The sequence below is a fragment of the Panthera pardus genome, unplaced genomic scaffold, assembly GCF_024362965.1.
Source record: "Panthera pardus isolate Hobbes unplaced genomic scaffold, ASM2436296v1 HiC_scaffold_9, whole genome shotgun sequence".
Taxonomy (NCBI): Eukaryota; Metazoa; Chordata; class Mammalia; order Carnivora; family Felidae; genus Panthera; species Panthera pardus.
The window spans coordinates 1,563,917-1,584,041 of record NW_026527024.1 but is presented as its reverse complement, the minus strand read 5'-3'; the positions used below and the strand labels follow the sequence as shown (position 1 = coordinate 1,584,041).

General features: G+C 43.2%; 1 protein-coding gene across 1 annotated transcript in view; it reads right to left on the bottom strand.

The window, feature by feature from the left end:
* Nucleotides 1–7,963, bottom strand: part of LOC109252349 (GTPase IMAP family member 8-like) — a 57,941-nt gene extending 49,978 nt beyond the window's left edge. The window contains 2 exon segments of the mRNA XM_053898649.1: nucleotides 1,897–2,550; nucleotides 7,787–7,963. Of these exon segments, the coding sequence (XP_053754624.1) occupies nucleotides 1,897–2,550; nucleotides 7,787–7,919 (787 nt within the window). The 5' untranslated portion in view covers nucleotides 7,920–7,963.
* Nucleotides 7,964–20,125: the final 12,162 nt, after the last annotated feature.

Here is a 20,125-nt window from a genome sequence, read left to right as displayed (position 1 = left end):
ACTGGAGAGGAAGAGATCAGGGGTACTGTACCCTCACACTGCACACACTGTCCCTCTCTTACCATCCATCCTAGGTTGAATTGTATCCTCCTAAAGAAGTCTTAACTCCTGATACCTGAGAATGTGACCTACTTTGGAGCACGGTCTCTGTGATGTCATGTCATGAAGTTAAGGTTGAGCCCTACTCCGATGCCTGGAATCGTTTCATTCAGAGTGAGGGATGTTTACACACAGATACACACAGAGAACACCAAGTGACAAAAGAGGCAGAGATTGGAGTGAAGCACCTAGAAGGCAAAGAACAAAGCACGACAGCCAGCACCAGAAGCTAAGAAGCAGCAAAGAAGGATCCTTCCCCGGAGACTTCATGGAGAGTATGGCCCTGGGAACGTCTCGGTTTGGCACTTGTAGCCTGTGCCAGTGAGACAGTAGCCATAACAATGAGACAGTAAGTTTCTGCTCTTTAAGCAACAGTTTGTGGTCATTTGTTACAGCAGCTCCTGGGGGAACTAATATAGATTTTAAGGCCAAGAAGTAGAGTCCTGCCCTGGTAATTACCTAAAATGTAGGAGTCGTTTTGAAATTGAGTAATGCATGGAGCTTCGAAGAATTCTGAGGTGCATGATAAAAAGAAAGGCCTAAGAGGATGTCGGTGGTAGGATGAGCATGCAGGTCACTTTCTGGTGAGGTCCCAGAGAGGTAGAGACCACGCTGCTGGACATTGGAGGGACAATGGCACTTGCTATAAAATGGCAGGGGGCAGGGGTCAGGGAGGCGGGCTAAACTGAGGTGGGCTGCTGGGTGGAGAGTAGACCATGTAAGTGATGAACTTGAATATTTAGCTGGGGAGAATTCCGAGAAGAGTGTAGAAGGTGCGGCCTGGTTTCTCCTTGCTGCTTCTAATGAAATGATTGAGGAAAGAAAGTGGTGGCCTATCTCCAGCCAAAGAGCACCAAGATGGCCAGCTGCCAGAAGAGCCCAGGAAGAAGCAAGCAAGGTCCTCCCCTCAAGGCTTCAGAGAGCGCACGCCTCTGCTGGCATCTTGACTTCGGACTCCAGGAGCTACCACACAATCCATGTCTCAACTGTTTCAACTGGTGTTTGGCTGACCTGTCGTGCAGTGCTAGGCATCCAGTATGTCCCCTCCACCTTGCCCCTGCCTGCTTTCTTGTCCCATCCTCTGAGAAACCCAAAGGTCTCCCCTTCTGTGGCACGGTGTGAACAGGGCAAATCTTGTAGACTACATTCTTCCTCATTCCAGCCACATTTCTGGCCCAGAAGGACCCCGGGTCCCCCTGATGAGAGAGAGCTTGGGGCTTTCTCAGAATTTAGATTTCAGTCCTCTAAAGAATTCTCTTTTTGGAAACAATTATACAACACCAAAACAAAAACTAACAATTGCTTCTTTCAAAGAGACACACAGGAATTTAAGGCCTGGGAGTGCGGTTAAGGCCTCCTGAACTCTGAAGGCAAAAAGGCAGACTACCAGGGTGCCATGAGCTGGGGGGTCTGAGGTAAAAGCGGGCCCCAGTCCCAGCAGCAACAATCAATCCCTCGCTCTTACAGAATACCAACACCGCACAAAAGGACTATTTTCTCTTAATCAGCAAAAATGTTTCCTTAATATATGAAAATCAGTCAGTGGAAAAGTGTGTGGGCCTGATTCTGCCACGATCAAGATCTATGGCTTGGAGAAAACCCAATCACAAACAGACCCCAAAAAACCACAATCCCCATGTGCCCCAGTATCTTTATGGATAAGAAGTCCCAGATTGTCTCAATTCAATGCCTCCCACACAACAGCCTCATGCGAGACTATCTGGGCCTCTCCCAATGAGGACAAATCCCAAGACTTTCCCCCCCACATGATTCATGACCCTGGGCCCATGTACCTACACAACTTCTCAAGTGTAAATGGCGTCTCGTAAATGGCATCGGTAAAGTAAGCCCCTCCGTTGCTCTGCACCATCTCCTCTATCAGCTCCACCAGCTCCTGCACTTGAGCTTCCTTCTCGGCCTCTGAGGCTCTGTTGTTGAAGGCACAGTAGCGGTTCCCACACTTGCTGATGATGTTTCTTAGCTTCACATCTGAATCTGCCAAGAAGTCACTCAGGCTCTTCTCCTCCAAGTCATCTTTGCGAGTGAACAACACGATCATGTGCTTCAAGGCTGGCTTCCCAAACACAGCCTTGATCAATGCCACCATCCTCTGCTCTTCTTCCCTGTAGAGGCCCACCTGGAGGACCAAGATGATGGCGTGGGGCCCAGGATAAGAGTAGAGGACACACTTGCTGATTTCCCTGCACGTGGTATCCAGGGTCACCTTGGTGTCAAAGAGCCCTGGGGTGTCAACAACAAGAAGTTTCCTCCCCTTCCATTCCGTGGATGCTTTTTGACACTTGGCAGTGACAGTATAGGGAGAAATTCTAGACTCAAACACTCTACTCCCCAGGATGGTGTTTGCTGTTGCACTCTTCCCACTTCCAGTTTTCCCCACCAAAACAATCCTCAGAGTGTTGTCCTGAGGGTCTGCCATGTCACTACCAGTGGCTGTGGGGTGTAAAAAAGAGAAGGAGAAGAAAAAGAGTCAACGAAGGTAAGCGGAAACCATCACATTCCTCTTATCTCCTTTGTGTTTCTCCATGAAAACCTGCAGTAGTGTACTATCCATGTTGGTCCCATAAAGACAAAAAGATGAAACAATTCACTCACCATGGAAGAAACAATAAAGTAGTTAAAGAATTCCCCTACAAAAGAGTACAAGGCCCAGATGGTTTCATGGGGATCTCACTTAACTTTTCTTAAACTATTCCTGATGTCTTAAAACAGAAAGAAATATTTCCAGTTCTTTCTATGACATATGTATGATATTGATCCCAAAGGCTAACAAAGATTTCACCAATAAATAAAGCTACAGACATGTCTCATTTGCGAATACTAATGCAAAAATCCCAAATAAATTGTCAGACACTAAAAAGTAAAACCCCACAATTAAATGTGATTTTTTATTTCAGAAATAGTAGGGTGGTTCAACATGAGAAAATGGATTGTTACAACACATCCCCTTTAGTAGATTTAAGAAGAAAAATACCTTGATGCAAAACAGACATTACCCCAAATTCAACACTGTTTTAATAGATACTTCTTTAATGTGATTTTATAAAAATATAAATTTTAAAAGTTTGTCTCCATTTTTTTCTCTGCAGCTAAAATAGTTGACTGTAAACTTAATTTGGAAGAATGAAGAAAGGAAATTAGCCTGTAGAGTCAAAAAAGAGAAGAACGATTAGGGAGGGCCAGCTCTACTAGATAGCAAAATATTTTAGCCCCTATAATTAAGGCAGTATGAAGAGTGTGTGAACATAGAGAAACTGAAAACAAAAACGGACAATTCAGAAATAGACCAAATTGGTCTACTATATTCATGAGCATCCAGTTCAATTGTATCGTGTTACATTTCTCTTCCGTAAGGCAGCATCTCACAGCAATGAGGAGAAAGATGGACTAATAGCCAGCATTGGGATAACTACAAAACCACACAGAAAAAGACAAAACTGCACCCTCGTCTTCATGCCATTCACATGCTAAATACGTTAGAAATAAAAACACTAAAAATCAATCCACATAAATACTAGAAGAAACTCAGACCAATCCTTTGTAACCTAGGGGCGGGGAACTATTTCTAAGATTTGAAAGATTGTAAGGAAAAGGATTCATACATCTGACTACATAAAGATCTAAAAGACAATGGGAGACAACGAACACCATGGACAATTAAAATACGAATGTCAGACTATATCAAAGAGGGTTAAATCTCCTCTTATACAAAGAATACCTAAAGGTACAGAGACAAATGTCCAATAGCTCGATAGAAAATGGAGCAAGACATATGAATAAACAGTTCAAAGAAAAAAAAAAGAAATGCCAATGCTCCTCAACTATGTAAAAATATATGAACACTCACTTAAAGTAGAGAAATATAAACCCAACAAAGGAAAAGGAAAAACTAAATGTAACAAATTAAAATTACACTGAGATACTATTTCTCCACTTACAGATTTGGCAAAAGTGCAAAAATTTGCTGCTATAATCAGTCGGTAAAGGTTTAGAGGAAACAGGTTCTCTTCTCCGTGGCTAATGAGAATAGAAAAACAGTCTAAAACCTACAGGGGAGAAATTAGCAATAGCATACAAATCACATATACATTTATTCTTGGATTGTGAGTCCCAGTTTTAGGATTTATGCCTGTAGTGGTCACGGGCAGGTCACCCTAAACGTGCAACTTTGGCATACTGACTATTTCATATAAAAGTACCTTAAGACACAGCATGTATGGGAAGATTACTAAGACCCTCTTCTGTCCCCCTGCAAGCAGGAAACAAATCTCCCATGTAAAAGGTCCCCTTCCTGTCCCAGGAGGTAAAGAGACACTCTCATGACCAGGGATGGGAGATTTAGAGCCAAGAAGAGTGTATAAACAGCCCACAACTTTCTACTAATTTACTACCTCAGCCCAAAGTCTCTTTAGAATTCCTCCCTAACAGATGCTCCCAAAGTTAAGTTTTCCTTGTTTTGTCAATCCCTCACAGATCCATCGTCTCTTTGCCTAAAAAGTATAAAAACTTCCTGCCTTGGTCATTTCTCTTGGTTTTAGTTTCATTACTGAGCATCTGTGCACACTGCTTTTTTTTTTTTCTCTCTTGTTAATCTGCCTCAAGTGAATGTAATTCTTAGGGCAGCTGGAAGACCTTGAAGGGTAGAGGAAGAAGTTCCCCTTCCTTATGTACCAGAGCTACACTGAGAAAAACACAGGAAAACATTAGGCATATGTTTATTCTCTGTGTCACTATTTGTAATAATTAAAGACAAAAAATCCACCAAATACCCACCAGTAGGAGTTTGGTTGAATAAACTAAGGTACATACACACAGCGATATACTATCCAACTGTAGAAAGGAATAAGAAATACCTCTCTATGCCGGGATGGAGAGATCTCCAGGATATATCATTAAGCAAAAAAAAAAAAAAAAAAAAAAAAACAGGCAAAGTGAAGAAAATAATATTTAGTTTACTGTCATTTCTCTGATGGGGAGGAACATGAACTGTAGGTACAAAATACAACATATATTTCATGCACATGATAAAGCAAAGGCAAATCATCTGAACTGCCACCAAAGAAATTGCTGACAGAGGGATGGAAGGAATAAAGTGGGGGACAGGGTAGAAGCTGGAAACTACTTTGAATATACTTCGATTTCATAGATTTGTCTTGAAAGCATGTACTTCCTTCTTTTTGAGAGTTCGAATTACAGCTCTTTTCCTTTATGAAAGACCTACATGTGTACCTGCTGTTGCTGGCTGACATAAATTCAAAGAGGATTTTTCATTTGTACAAAAAAAAAAGCTGAACACGAACACAGCGTTCTGCATTTGTTTTACAGCCAAATGAGCTAATGGAGAGGCCGAGTGGGCCGTTGTCCACGCCAGCTGCCAATCACCTTCCCCGGGAACCTCACACAGGGGTTCACCACCCAGTCACCAGTGTGTGAGCCAGATGAGCACGTGGGCTTTCTCTCAATTAAATGTGTGCATCTGTTAACAAGTTGTGTCTAAAAGTATCAGAAACACATAAGGGAGGTTATTTGGGGGAGATCTGGGAATGCGCACCCTTTTTCCATGTACATTGATGGTAATTGCTTCTCTCCTTTATGTCATTTATTTTCATAAAAGATTTCATAGGAACATTCTGCTTGTGGATAGTGAGGAACATCTGTAAATAGCTTACATAATTATACAACAAAAACTATACTTTCAGATAACTAGTAAAAATCAAAAGCAAATGCAATACATAGTATTTGGTGTAATAGACAAACCACACAAAGAATTGGTCCAAGAAACTTGAAAATGCAGTTGCTTCATTGGCTATTGTCCTAATGGGATATAGTGTAAGGCCAAATAGGGGGAAAAATGTCAAGAAAATCTTAAATTGTTTTCAGGAATCCTGTCCTATTCTTAGCTTTTTGTGCACATGTGTAGTTTTGAAGCCCAAGGACAAACCCAGTGACAATGAACACCCTTAGCACCCATACTGTGTACTTCAAATGCCATTTCCCACCAAAAACTTTAGGACTCTTAGGAGAAGGTACCGATTCCAGATGTGGGCCATGAAATGTACACTTGGATCCTAGACTATCTACTCATACTAGAAAGCGAGGATTCTACCAGAAACTACTCAGACCGTGGGACGCCTGGCTAGCTCTGTCAATACAGCATGCATCTCTTGATCCCACGTTCATGAGTTCTAGCCCCACATTGGGTGCAGAGATCACTTTCAAAAAACAATTTTTGGATCTTACCGAAAGGAGTACAGGGCCAACTTGAAGAGGCTGACTGGACAGAGATGGGGTAATTTGAGTACCAATGAGAATAATAATTTCAATGGATTGAAATTCATCAAATATGTTGAAGTTCATGAATTCATAACAATACCAACATCGCAAAAGAAGTGAAGTGTTCTCTTTGGGGTATGCTAGGAAATGATGTCATCAGTCTGAACATGGACAAAAAAGAATCAAGCATTCCTTTTGTCTTATTAACTACACCTTATGGAAATGAAGGTATGATTCAGGGGAACTTTCTTTTTAAAGGATTATGCCATCCAATAAATGAAGAAAGAATGATAGAATTATAATATTATAATTTGCCACCATTAATGAAACAAAGTTACTCTAGTGTATCATTACTGTCTGCTACATTACAGAAAGAGACAGAAGAATATATAAGGTGCCTTCTGATGGACGTTTACAACTGCACCTATGAAATATTGCCACCCAAATAACCAGGCAAATCTTAATCTGAGCAAGCCTCTCCTTAAATTTAAATTTATACAAAACACGGAAACTGGAAGAACATGTCATATGACGTCTTGAGGATTTAATGAGCAAAATGTACACTGTCCAATTCTCTTGGAAAAAGGACCAACCATTTCTTAACCAAAAATAATTTACAAAAAAAAAAAAAAACCCAGGAAGGTGAAAACTTATTTATCAAATTAAACTTAAGGGATATGAAAGAATCGAAATTTATGAACCCGTATTTGGAGCTGATTTCAGTTTTAAATTCTAGAGGACGATCTGGGAATTGGAATACACCTGGTAATTTTTTGAAAATTCTAATTGCTTTTTGAACACTGATTATGGTATATTTAACGACCTTCATCTTCCAGACATACATATGTAAATAATTACTGATGAAGTGATAAAATTTTTAGTATTCTAGTAATGTAATACTTTTTAGTATTCTAATGTTTAAAGTGTATGTATGTATGTATTTAATCTCTACACCCAGCATGAGGCTCAAACTCACAAGCCTGAGATCAAGAGTCCCATGCTCTTCCAACTGAGCCAGATAGGCAACCCCACTCTAATTTTTGAAATGAGGAGATTGATGTGGCTCAGAAATGCTGAGAACGTTGCCCAGGGTCACTGCGCTAAAGGGCTTTGGGCAGAGAAGGGATGCAATGCAAATTATGTCTGACCCTACACTCATGCATAACCCTTGCACGCTCTGGTCTCTTCTTGGTTCCTTCTCAGATCCTTATCTCTACATTTCTGTTTACATTGGATCAGAAATAGATCATGGGAGGCCAGGGGAGGTAGTTCACTCTCTGTCCAGAAACGTGAACTGGTAGCAACCCTGGAATTAGGGAAAGCAACCAAAGGGCTTCACGCACATTTGTTTTCTATAGAATAGCTCATTCTCTCCCTCATGGCACCACTTTCTTACCTCCTCTGTTACACTGTCGATCACAGCATTTCTCTCTTACATGTTGGAAAGGACACAGCCAGCTGAATTCTAGGCTTCCTGTGCCATTTGTGACCTGGGTATCCCGGGGAATTTGATAAAACCACACGCACATCGTCTGGGATTCAGATTTACTTTCAGGAAAAAAGAGGGATTGGGACAGACTCGTCTCTAAATTGCCTTCCAGCTCTAAAGACCTGTCTTGAGGACACTAGTTTCCCACTAAGGGAAATGGATGGGGTGTCAGGCAGCACTCACCCTGTCATGACAGCAATGATGGAAGATACGCTGTTCAGCAAGTTTGTCCTGCTATATAGGAGATGTGTGGACATGGGCCAATCAATCTCCTTACTCCCACTCTTCCTCCCCCGGGACCCCTGTGGCAGCATCCTGTTTGCTGGGCTGCTGGCACGGTATTTGGTCCCCTCTCAGACCAGGACCCACACCCATGCACAGCCCTGTGTCCTGCTGCCCCTCCCGGCTCTATTGCCCTAGGCCAGGCTCACCTTCTTTTGAATGAGCTGATGAGTTCCCCATTGTTCTCCAAAGAAGCTGTTTGAGCTGCTGCTTTTGCTTAACTGAGAGGAAAAAGTGTTTGCACCCTTTAAACCTCTGAGACAGGAAGCTCAGATTGGGTGGAGCTAGTGAAGGAACTATTTGGCTTTAAAGAGACAGAAATATTGCCCTATACTTGGAGGAGTGCTTGAGTTTTACCAAGGTGTAAGCTTTTTCTCCATGTGCCTGCTCTCACACCAAATTTTACAAACCTATATTTGTTGTTTGGGGTTATACTGGTGGATCCCAAAGGCCCTTATTACATGACACAAATCATGCACACAGAGCCAGGCATGGTGTTGGGTCATCTTCCCTGCATGGAGTGGGAGACTCTGGCGTGATTCTAGGAAGAAGAAACTCAAATGCGTGGCTAGATGTGTCCAAATTTAGAGCCTGAGATACTTCCCAGTGATTGTATCATATGGGTGTTCATGATAGTCTTTCATGAAGGTCTCAAGTAACTCATTAAAAATTTACCAGCCTTGAGGTACAAAGCCAAGTACCTAAACCATTGGGAGCCAAGAGGAGAAAAAGGAATATGTGGCCTGGAAAAAGTCTTCCAATGACCATACACCTTCTCTAGTTTTCTTCATATGGTTCTTTCAAGCCCCAAAATATGCATGACCTGACAACAAAAGATGCACCCAGGGTGGAGATCAAACTTTCCCCTACAACCTTCCTACGTTCCTCTACCCCAGACCCAGGCACAGGTAGATTTTCCCAGATTTAGCCAGTGCATCCATTCCAACCTGCTCTGGAAACTTTGAGATGATAGGCAGATGGTCAAACCTCTCATGGTTGACCAGCTGTTCCAATTGTCTCTTGCATCATCATAAAATTATAATGTTTTTGATTATATATTTTTGTTCACTACATTGAGACATGGGATTACTTGATGCTCACACTTGAAGGTGGGTACTAAGAGAACTAAATGTGGCAGGAAGTAGTGGCCAATGGGGAGGCAACCCATGGAGGGAAGCAGCTAGATTTGGAAATTATTGTATTAATACTATATTATTGGCCCATATCATTAGACCAGTTATTGGTGCTAATGACTTGGAGGGCCCCAGGTAACTGTTTTCCAACTTGCAATAAAGACACAGACCAGGACCAGCTATGTAATTTGCAAAGTCTGGCACAAAAGGAATATGCCAGGCCCTTTGTCAAAAACAAACAAAAAAAATTAAGAATTTCAAGATGACATCAACAGAACAGTAAACCCTTCTAAGTACAAGGCCCTGTGCAACGGCACAGGTCACATACCCATGAACTTGGTCTTGATGAGGCTGCATACATAAAAGTCTAGAGGAGAGCTAGAATCATATTTCCTGCTCAAAATATCTCTACCATTTCCTAGTTTCATTTCAAGCTACATATTCCTTGAGTGAAACTTGTCCTCGGATGTTTTCATGGTCAGCTAATTGCTTCTCCAGGTATTATGCTCAGGTACGCTGTTAAGTTCCCTAGAGGGAACAGGAGACTAGTTGACACGGAATCCATTGATGCCACAAGAAATCAGATGCGGGTCTCAAATGGTAACAGCCTTGTGATCATTGGTCAAAAAGGAGCATGTGGCCCCCATCAGTCCCATCCTGAGCCCTAAGTTAGGAGTGATCTCCTTCTACAAGATTCTGGATAGAAGCAGTGTAGCCCCATATCTGAATTGTTCACTTGGCCACGCTCCTGATCATTGAGGGCTTCCTTCCACTTGCACCTATGCTGTGAGCCACAGGCCTCTCCACCGCTTGTCTCCACCTGCAACCCTGGAAACACAACTTTCCACCCAGGATCTTGCTCCTTCCACATAGTCAGAAGCAGAGAGATAAATGTGGACAAAGCCACAGCTTCCTTTTTTATGTTTTCCTTTGATTCTTTCCATTTCACACACACACAGAAATGTGGATATAATGAATTTTCAAAAGGTGTGGGGTCATTAAGAGACATTCTTTGAATTCTATAGGAGTCTTCTTGTGGGGCTCAGGGTGTTTTCTGATGCTCAGATCTAGATAATTTCAAAGCTCAACTTATCAAAATAGTGCAGAAATAATAACAGTAGTTTAAAAGAATCGTTCCCCCATTGCCCTGTTTCTTCTACATATCGTCTTTGGAACTTTGGTGGATCCATTTCCTATTGCCTCCATAACAAATTCCCAAAACATTAGTAGCTGAAAGCAATATAAACTTCATCTTCTGCAGTTATGGAGGACAAGAGCATGGAATTAGTTTTATGGAGATAAAATCAAGGTCTTCCAGAGCTGGTTCTTTCTGGAGGCTCCAGGAGAGAATCCATCCATTGCCTCTTACATCTTCTAGAAGCTGCCAGATGCCCTGGGCTTGGGGCCACATCACACTGATCTCTGCTGCTTTCATCACATTGCCTTCTTGCCTCTCCTTAGAAGGACCTTTCTGAGTACCTCTGGGGCCCACCCAGATAATCCGGAATAATCTCCCCATCTCAAAGTCATTGACTTAATCACACCTGCAAAGATGCTTATGGAATAAGGTAACATTCACAGGCTCTGGGGATTAGAGTGTGGCCATCTTTCGGGGGCCACCATTCAGCCTGCCACATTTGGGTCAGTTAACCTCTCTAAAGATTAGAGTTAACCTAATCTTTAAAATGGAATACTTACTTCAGACAGTCATTGTGAAACCAGATAAATTTGTACACATGAAGTGGTACTCAAACCATAGTGATCAATAGGTATTATTTAGAAGTAGTAATAGAACCCTCTATGCTAGTCTCATAGATTACCCTTCTAAGGCTCACCTACACATCAGAGATGCTGTCTTAATCAGCTTGCACAACCATAATACCACAGCCTGGGAGCAGGAACAACAGGAATTCATTTCTCACAGTTCTGGAGACTGGGCAGCCCAAGCCCAATGTGCCAGCCTACTTGTTTCCCTGGAGAAGGCTCACCTCCTAATCTGTGGATGGCACCGTCTCACCGTGTCCATACATGATGGAGGAAGGAAGCAACTCTCTGCTATCTCTTCTTACAAGGACACTAATCCCGTCAAAAGGACCCCAGATTCATGAACTCATGGAAACCCACTTACCTTATCCCCAAATACCATCATGTTGGGGGTTAGGGATTCTGGAGCCTTCTCTCTTGGTGCCAAATAAATCTACTCACTTCTACTTTGTATCAACCTCTTTTAAGTGGATATCAATCAAGGTTTCCTGGTTTCTCCCCACTCACTCTACCCCCAAAGGGCACTGCATGAAAAGGAACTCAGCACCTCCACAGCCTCTATACCAGGATAAGAGATCTGGATTATCTACACCCCTGCTCTCACATGTCTTTAATGAAATTGTCTTCTGGCTCCACGGATGTGCAAGAAGAGCTGCCTCTTGCAGCCTCATGGCAGTCGTGTCACAAAAGAGATAGAGGTGTTAGGTGTGACAGTGCACTTGGGGCTGAATCCCTCAAAGGAAACATTGACCAAACCCTCATGAAATAAGGACCATGCCCCCCAAAGAGCCTTTTACTGTCTTCCACGATGTTATATTCCGTTATGAACCACAACCATTCAGTCCTGTTCTCAAACAGGTCTCTGCTTCCTCCTAAGGCTTCTCCGAAGATCTACCAAAAGTGACCACTCAGAATTTGTGTCTTCACCAGAGGGTCACAATCTTGGAGCTTCAGGGGAAAAACTGTAGGACGTGCTCTGAACTACTGTTGCCTCAAAGAGACTCTTCAGAGCAGGTTTCCAAGATGGCAGCACTGACTCAATGCTCAGACTCTTGCCAGTGAGCAAAGCCAGGACTACTGGGACTCTCAGTCTGGAAGCATATGTACCTCAGGAAATCAGACGACTGACTCAAGATCCAGCAGAGTGAGAAGTAATGACATAGGACTGAGTGAACGGACTCAAGATGTGCCATTGTGGTTATTTGTTTGGAATATTGATGGCATTCTGTTTGATGTTCTACTTGTATGACTATTTGTGGAAACCTTATTTCTTTCTCCTTAAACGAATTAGTAGACTGTGTATCTATAAACCCACAACAACCGTCTTTAAACATTACCTCATCTTCACCTACCCTCAAAATTGAGAAACAAATGCTTCTACTGAGTTTCATTCACTTTCATGATGATAGAACCATTTGCATAGGTTTAATAAAATTCTGTCCTCTTGTTTACAAAGATACCACTGGAAAAATTGATTCTGCAGCAAAGCCATATGTACAGGGTGATATATGAGAGTGATTGTTGTTTCATCAAAGACCATCAGACCACTGCTAAGGAGCAATTGTTGTTGTTACATGTGGAGCTAATGTCTCCAAAACCTTCATAAGAAAACGAATATGATGTCTGGCTTCCAGGATCCCAATCTCTGGGAGTAAGGAAGTCCACTCCCAGGTAGTCCAGAAACCCAGGCAAATTTTGGAGACCTCAGGAAGAGGGAAATTCATTGAGATTTATGGGTACAGCATGCAAAGTTTACTCGAGAAAGTGTTTAAGCCTTGGTTTCCTACTCCTAGGATAGAAGAATGGCAGGGGCTTTGAAACGTCTGATTCAAAACTCATTTTGAAAATTTCCAAAAGAAGTTTATCCTTTGGAATTGATAGTTGCTTCATATGATTAGGCTCTAGATTTCACGAGCAAAGTCAAGGAGGCTTTTCCAGTTAATTAAGATTCTTGCTGCATCTGTATAAATAATCAGGCCATGCATGGTAAAAATAATCTTCAAGGATCAACAATACTTGTTGGAGACTGTTTATGATCACAAAGTAGAGAATGCTATGAAAATGATCCAAAACTTAGAAATAGGCAAGAGAGATTACTGGAGTGTTCTATTGTTCTGTGTGGTGCTGTGCTTGATGATCAGCTGTGATACTTTACAACACTTTAAGGACAGAGAGAATTTTTGCACATCTCTGCCTTGGAGATACTCAGCGAATTTTCTGTCTGGTGGAATACAGAACTCAAAAATTACATTTTCCTACCCTCTTAAACACATCAACCCTTGATTTCAAATGAACTTTGTGCTTCTGTTTGTGTTTTTTGTTTTATTCTTTGCTTATTTGTTTGTTTTTAACTAGGTTTCACACCCAGTATGGAGCCCAAACTCAAGACCCTAAGGTCAAGACCTGAGCTGAGATCAAGAGTCAGATGCTTAACTGATTGAGCCACCCAAAGGAACTTTGAACCAATTATAGAATCATACTGGTTCTCTAGTTAAGCCATGAGTTGAGCAAAATCTTTGATGTGTTTATACTTGCCCAGGAGTCATGAGTTTGCTTTTTTTGAAAACTGCAGATAAGAAAGAGAGGCAGAAATAGCATGATTCAACCCTTGGAGGTGGAAATAACACTGGACACAGGCAGAGAACAGCTAACAATTTGGAGTGCAGGAATCATTACCAGCCTTTACTGAGAGCCTACTGTGTCCCTGGCACTTGCCTCTCCATCATTATCACCTTCGTTCCTTACAAAAGTGTAAAACGGATATTAATGGGAGCAATGATATCTAGAAGAATCTCATTCTTGGAAGAGGAGTTGAGACTGATTATAATGACTGTTGAATACCAGGCCAAGGAATGTGGATTCTAAGCCCTAGGCAGTAGAAGATTTCCAAGAAGCAGAACCTAAGAAAACTATCCCAATGGGCTTAACCTGGTAACTGCAACTAGGACTGGAGAGGAAGAGATCAGGGGTACTGTACCCTCACACTGCACACACTGTCCCTCTCTTACCATCCATCCCAGGTTGAATTGTGTCCTCCTAAAGAAGTCCTAACTCTGATACCTGATAATGTGACCTTCTTTGGAGCACGGTCTCTGTGATGTCATGTCATGAAGTTAAGGTTGAGTCCTACTCCGATGCCTGGAATCGTTTCATTCAGAGTGAGGGAAGTTTACACACAGATACACACAGAGAACACCAAGTGACAAAAGAGGCAGAGAGTGGAGTGAAGCACCTAGAAGGCAAAGAACAAAGCAGGCCAGCCAGCACCAGAAGCTAAGAAACAGCAAAGAAGGATCCTTCCCCAGAGACTTCATGGAGAGTATGGCCCTGGGAACGTCTCGGCTTGGCACTTGTAGCCTGTGCCAGTGAGACAGTAGCCATAACAATGAGAAAGTAATTTTCTGCCCTTTAAGCAACAGTTTGTGGTCATTTGTTACAGCAGCTCCTGGGGGAACTAATATAGATTTTAAGGCCAAGAAGCAGGGTCCTGCTCTGGTAATTACTTAAAATGTAGGAGTCGTTTCAAAATTGAGTAATGCATGGAGGCTCGAAGAATTCTGAGGTACTTGATAAAAAAAGGCCTAGATTGCCCTTAGAGGATGTCGGTGGTAGGATGAGCATCCAGGTCACTTTCTGGTGAGGTCCCAGAGAGAGGTGGGGACCACGCTGCTGGACATTGGAGGGACGATGGCACTTGCTATAAATGGAAAGGGGCAGGGGACAGGGGGCAGGGAGGCAGGCTAAACTGAGGTGGACTGCTGGGTGGAGAGTAGACCATGTAAGTGATGAACTTGAATATTTAGCTGAGGAGAATTCCGAGAACAGTGTGGAAGGTGTGGCCTGGTTTCTCCTTGCTGCTTCTAATGAAATGTGTGAGGAAAGAGAGTGGTGGCCTATCTGCCAGCCAAGGAGCACCAAGATGGCCAGCTGCCAGAAGAGCCCAGGAAGAAGCAAGCAAGGTCCTCCCCTCAAGGCTTCAGAGAGCGCACGCCTCTGCTGGCATCTTGACTTTGGACTCCAGGAGCTACCACACAATCCATGTCTCAACTGTTTCAACTGGTGTTTGGCCGACCTGTCGTGCAGTGCTAGGCATCCAGCATGTCCCCTCCACCTTGCCCCTGCCTGCTTTCTTGTCCCATCCTCTGAGAAACCCAAAGGTCTCCCCTTCTGTGGTATAGTGTGAACAGGGCAAATCTTCTAGACTACTCATTCTTCCTCATTCCCGCCACATTTCTGGCCCAGACAGACCCCGGTACTCCCTGATGAGAGAGAGCTTGGGGCTTTCTCAGAATTTAGATTTCAGTCCTCTAAAGAATTCTCTTTTAGGAAACAATTATACAACACCAAAACAAAAACTAACAATTGTTTCTTTTAAAGAGACACACAGGAATTTAAGGCCTGGGAGCGCGGTTAAGGCCTCCTGAACTCTGAAGGCAAACAGGCAGATTGTCAGGGCGCCATGAGCTGGGGGGTCAGAGGTAAAAGTGGGCCCCGGTCCCAGCAGCAATAATCAATCCCTCACTCTTACAGAATACCAACACCGTACAAAAGGACTATTTTCTCTTAATCAGCAAAAATGTCTCCTTAATATATGAAAATCAGCCAGTGGAAAAGTGTGTGGGCCTGATTCTCTCACGATCAAGATCTATGGCTTGGAGAAAACCAAAACACAAACAGACCCTAAAAAACCACAATCCCCATGAGCCCCACTATCTTTACAGATAAGAAGTCCTAGATTGTCTCAATTCAATGCCTCCTACAGAACAGCATCATGGGAGACTATCTGGACCTCTCCCAATGAGGACGAATCCCAAGACTCTCCCCCCCCCCCGGCATGATTCATGAGCCTGGGCCCACTTACCCACACAACTTCTCAGGTGTTGGTTGGCTGTAGGTATAAATCTCAGGTGGAACAGGGGCCTATGGTCCCGAAATGGAGACCCTGAGGAGGGCCCAGTCCCAGGACTCCTGGCTGGAGGACCCAGGGTTTAATATGAGTATGGGCCTTCTTTCCCCAGGGCTTTGGCATTCCAGGGCCATCGAGTAATGGACAGTTACAGATGGTTATGGACATCACCTTTATTTACCAGCCAGCACCAACAGCCATGAACAAAAGAAGCAAAGGCACAGGCATGTTTCTCCCTGAGTTCTCTGCTACTCTCCACACACACAGCATCCTACCTCACTCATCCACCTAGACTTTCCAGTCCCACGCCTCCAAACCCCACAGCCTTTGCTTCGATGGCCCCTGGATTCATAGCCATTCCTCGGTACCAATGGTGGAAGAGGCGGTTTGGGAGAATGGGGGTCAAGGAAAGAACTCACAGGCTGCCAGGGCCAGCCGACAGCCTTCAGTGATCTGCCCTCTCTGGGATTTACAACAAAGTTGGCACCGTTTCTGCTGTTACCTTCATTTCTTTCTTTTGGTTTCAACTTGACATCTTTTATTGCTTCACTCTCATCTTTGTGGAGTGTCTCGAGTGCTTTATTACAAATGATAAACACGGTAAGTAAATCTTTAACGAGGGATAAAGGAAAGACTGTTATATTCATGGCACCATATCACAGCACAGTTTTTTTGTTATTGTTTCCCACAGTCCCTTGCATTTTCAAGAAATGGGTAACATGGTGATTTCTCGTAAATTCACTCATGCACAGAAAAACATACATCTTACTTCAGCCCCAGCAATTTCCTGCCTCACCTCTCCTGAGTCTGTCTTCCTCATCAGGCCACAAAGGTGAGGACACAGGTTCGTGTCTTCCCATTTGTGGCTGCTCTTGTGCTCAAAAGACACTGGGGCAGGAAGGCGGGGCCAAGGAGGAACCCCACCATGGAGGTCTCACTGGCCTCTGCACAGGATACTTTTCCCATCTCTCCCCAGGCTGGTGCTGGCCTGAGGATGAGGTGGACATCTTCCTGGGAATCTCCAACCAGGACCCGTTCAAAGAAAGCACAGCAGTTAGATCTTTTGACCCTGACGTGGGCTGAACAACTCACTTCTGCTCTTTATTAGAACAGGTGCACACGGATGCTACTACCTTCCAAAATTTTGACCTATTTTTCTACTGGTTGTTTGTTCATTGATTGATTGATTGATTGATTGATTAAAGTTTATTTACTAATTTTGAGAGAGAGAGAGAGAGTGAAGAGGGGAGGGACAGATAAAGAGGGAGAGAGAGGATCCCAAACACACTCCTTGCCAGCACAGAGCCCGATGCAGGGCTTGAATTCACAAACAGTGAGATCATGACCTGAACTGAAACCAGGAGTCAGATGCTCAAGCAAATAGCCACCCACGTCCCCCCACGTTTTAAAAATTTTTCACTCAAAACATAAATAGCTAACAAACAGCCAGGCAGCCTTATTATTTTGACTATTACCTATTTATCAGGAAGATATAGAACGTGAAAGTTGCACTGAAATGACTCATGTCCAAGCTGTGAAAGAATATAAACGACTCTTTGGAAATACAGGGAAAGGCCAGCATCTCTCTCACCCTCTGCAAGTTCACCATAGCTGCAGTTAGTAGGACAGCGGGACTCCGTATAAAAACGGCTGTCGGTAAGACGGTGGTAACTGCTGCCTGGCTCCCTTTTGATGCTGTTTCGTTTAACTATAATAAGACACCACAAGGGGAAGGCAAAACGAGGCAAACTCCAGGCAGCCAGCAGAAAGGAAGAAGGGGAGGGTTGGCAATGTGGCCAGAGTTTGACCCAAAACTAGGACAGGCTTCCATATACCCGGAGGAACCCTACAAACCTAGTACTGGTGGGACAGCCGTAAGTGGTGCAACGTATATAATTTTAAAAATATATTAAAGTCTCTTAAAGTTGTTCTAAGATCATTCAGCAAACTAAGAAACACCTATTTAAAAAAAGTCTACTAAAAAGTAGTAAGAACAGCGAGTCTGTGACAGTTGACCATAAGCTGCTTCCTCCCTTCCAACACACACTCAGCTCCTCTGGAAGGAAACTGCATTCTGGCAGGTGTGGCCGAGAAGCTGGGGCTCCCTTTCCTCTCAGCCTTCCAGCAAGAGAACAGTATCTTGAGAGGAATCAGCTGGAGGTCAGTAGGTTTAACCGCCGGGTATAGTATGGACAGACAGAGAGGTTACGGAAAGACACAGAGTGGGGCTAAGACAACTGTCACCTCCCGGGACTGTGCAGGCCCAGGCTGCACCCTCTGAGGAGAGACACCAGAGGTTTCACCCTGCAGGGGATCAGACTTCACCAGGAAAGTCCAGCCAAACACGCAAACTCCCTGCACAAAGTTGCAGTGAAGCGACCAGAGCAGATATCCTTGTCTTATCTCTGATCACAGGGGCAAAACTCTCAGCCTTTCATCCAGTATGGTACCAGTGGTGGGAGTTTTCACACTGATTTCCTTCAGTTCTTTCAACATGCTTAGAATTGCTCTTTGGGAGCCCTGTCTCTGAATCCAATATCCAGGGCCTCTGCCAGGCAATTCCTGTGGCCTGAGTTTTTCCAGTATATGGGTCACAACTTTCTGTTTCGTTGTACATCTTACAGCTCTTGTTCAAAACTGGGTTTAGGGAACATGGTGTAGTGAATCTGGATACTGATTCCCTTTCTGCCTTTCTAGGCCTTGATTTGCTGTTGTCTGTGTGTCCATAAGAATACAGAAATCACTTTTTTAAACAACAAAATAGAAATTCTGCAGCGGAAAAGTATGAGTGAAATGAAAATTTGACTAGTGGAGCTCAACGATACATTTGAATGGCTAGAACAAAGATTCAGTGAATTTGAAGATGTAATAATTACAAACACACATGAACTTCACAATTGAGCCCCAAAACACAGGAAGCAAAAAATAACAGGCACCAAGGAGAAATAGACAATTCAACAACAAGCTGTAGACTTCAATGTCCACGTTGACCAACGCGTACCACAGCTAATCAGAAGGTCAAAACAGAAACAGAAGATGTGACCCACAGATAAACCAACTAGACCTAACATTACAGCACTTTACCCAACGAAGTAGATTATACATTCTGTTCAGGTACACAGACAACGTTCTCCTAAATATGACCAATAGGCCATAAAATGAGCCTCAATAAATCTAAGAGACTTGAAATCCTAGAGTATAACAGGGGGTAAGCTCCTTTACATCAGTCTTGGCAATAATTTTTTGGATTTGACCACAAAAGCAAAGGCAGCGACAGATAAAATGAACAAGTGAAATTACATCCAACTAATACGCTTCTGCCTGGAAAAGGAAACCTTCAACAATACAAATAGGCAGCCCACTGAATGGGAGAAAGTATTTGCAAATCGTATATTTGATAAAGGGTTAATACCCAAAATACATACAGAACTCACATAATTAATAGCAAAACCCGAGCAATTTATTTAAAAAGGACAGAGGAAGTAAACAGGCATTTTCCCAAAGAGGACACACAGGTGGCACATAGGTGCATGGAGATGTGCTCAGTATCACCATCATCAGGGGAAACGCAAATCAAAACCACAATGAGGTATCGCCTCACACCTGTGAGAATGGCTATCATCAAGAAGACAAGAGGTAACAAGTGTTAAGGAGGATGTGGAGAAAAGGGAAGCCTTGTGCACTGTGCATGGGACGCAAATTGGTGCAGCCACTGTGGAAAACAGTATGGACGGTCCTCCAAAAATTATAGGTAGAATTACATTGGATCCAGCAATCCCACTTCTGGGTATTTATCCAAAAGAAAGGAAAGCAAGATCTCAAAGAAAGATCTGCACTCACAAGCTCCCTGCAGCATTGCTCACAATAGCCAAGATCTCAAAGCAACCTAAAGGTCCGTCTATGGGTATATATATATTGTTCTGTGAAAAGAAAGAGGAACATCTTGTCATTTGCAACAACAGGGTCGAACTTGAGGGCATTATCGTAAGCGAAACAGGTCGAACAGAGAAAAACAAATACTGTATGATATCACTTTTATGTGGAATTTTAAAAAGCCAAACTGATAGAAATGGAGAGTAGAACAGTGGTGACCAGGGTCTTGGGGATGGGGGGATGGGGAGACATTTGTCAAAGAGTACAAAGTTCCAGTTACAAGATGAA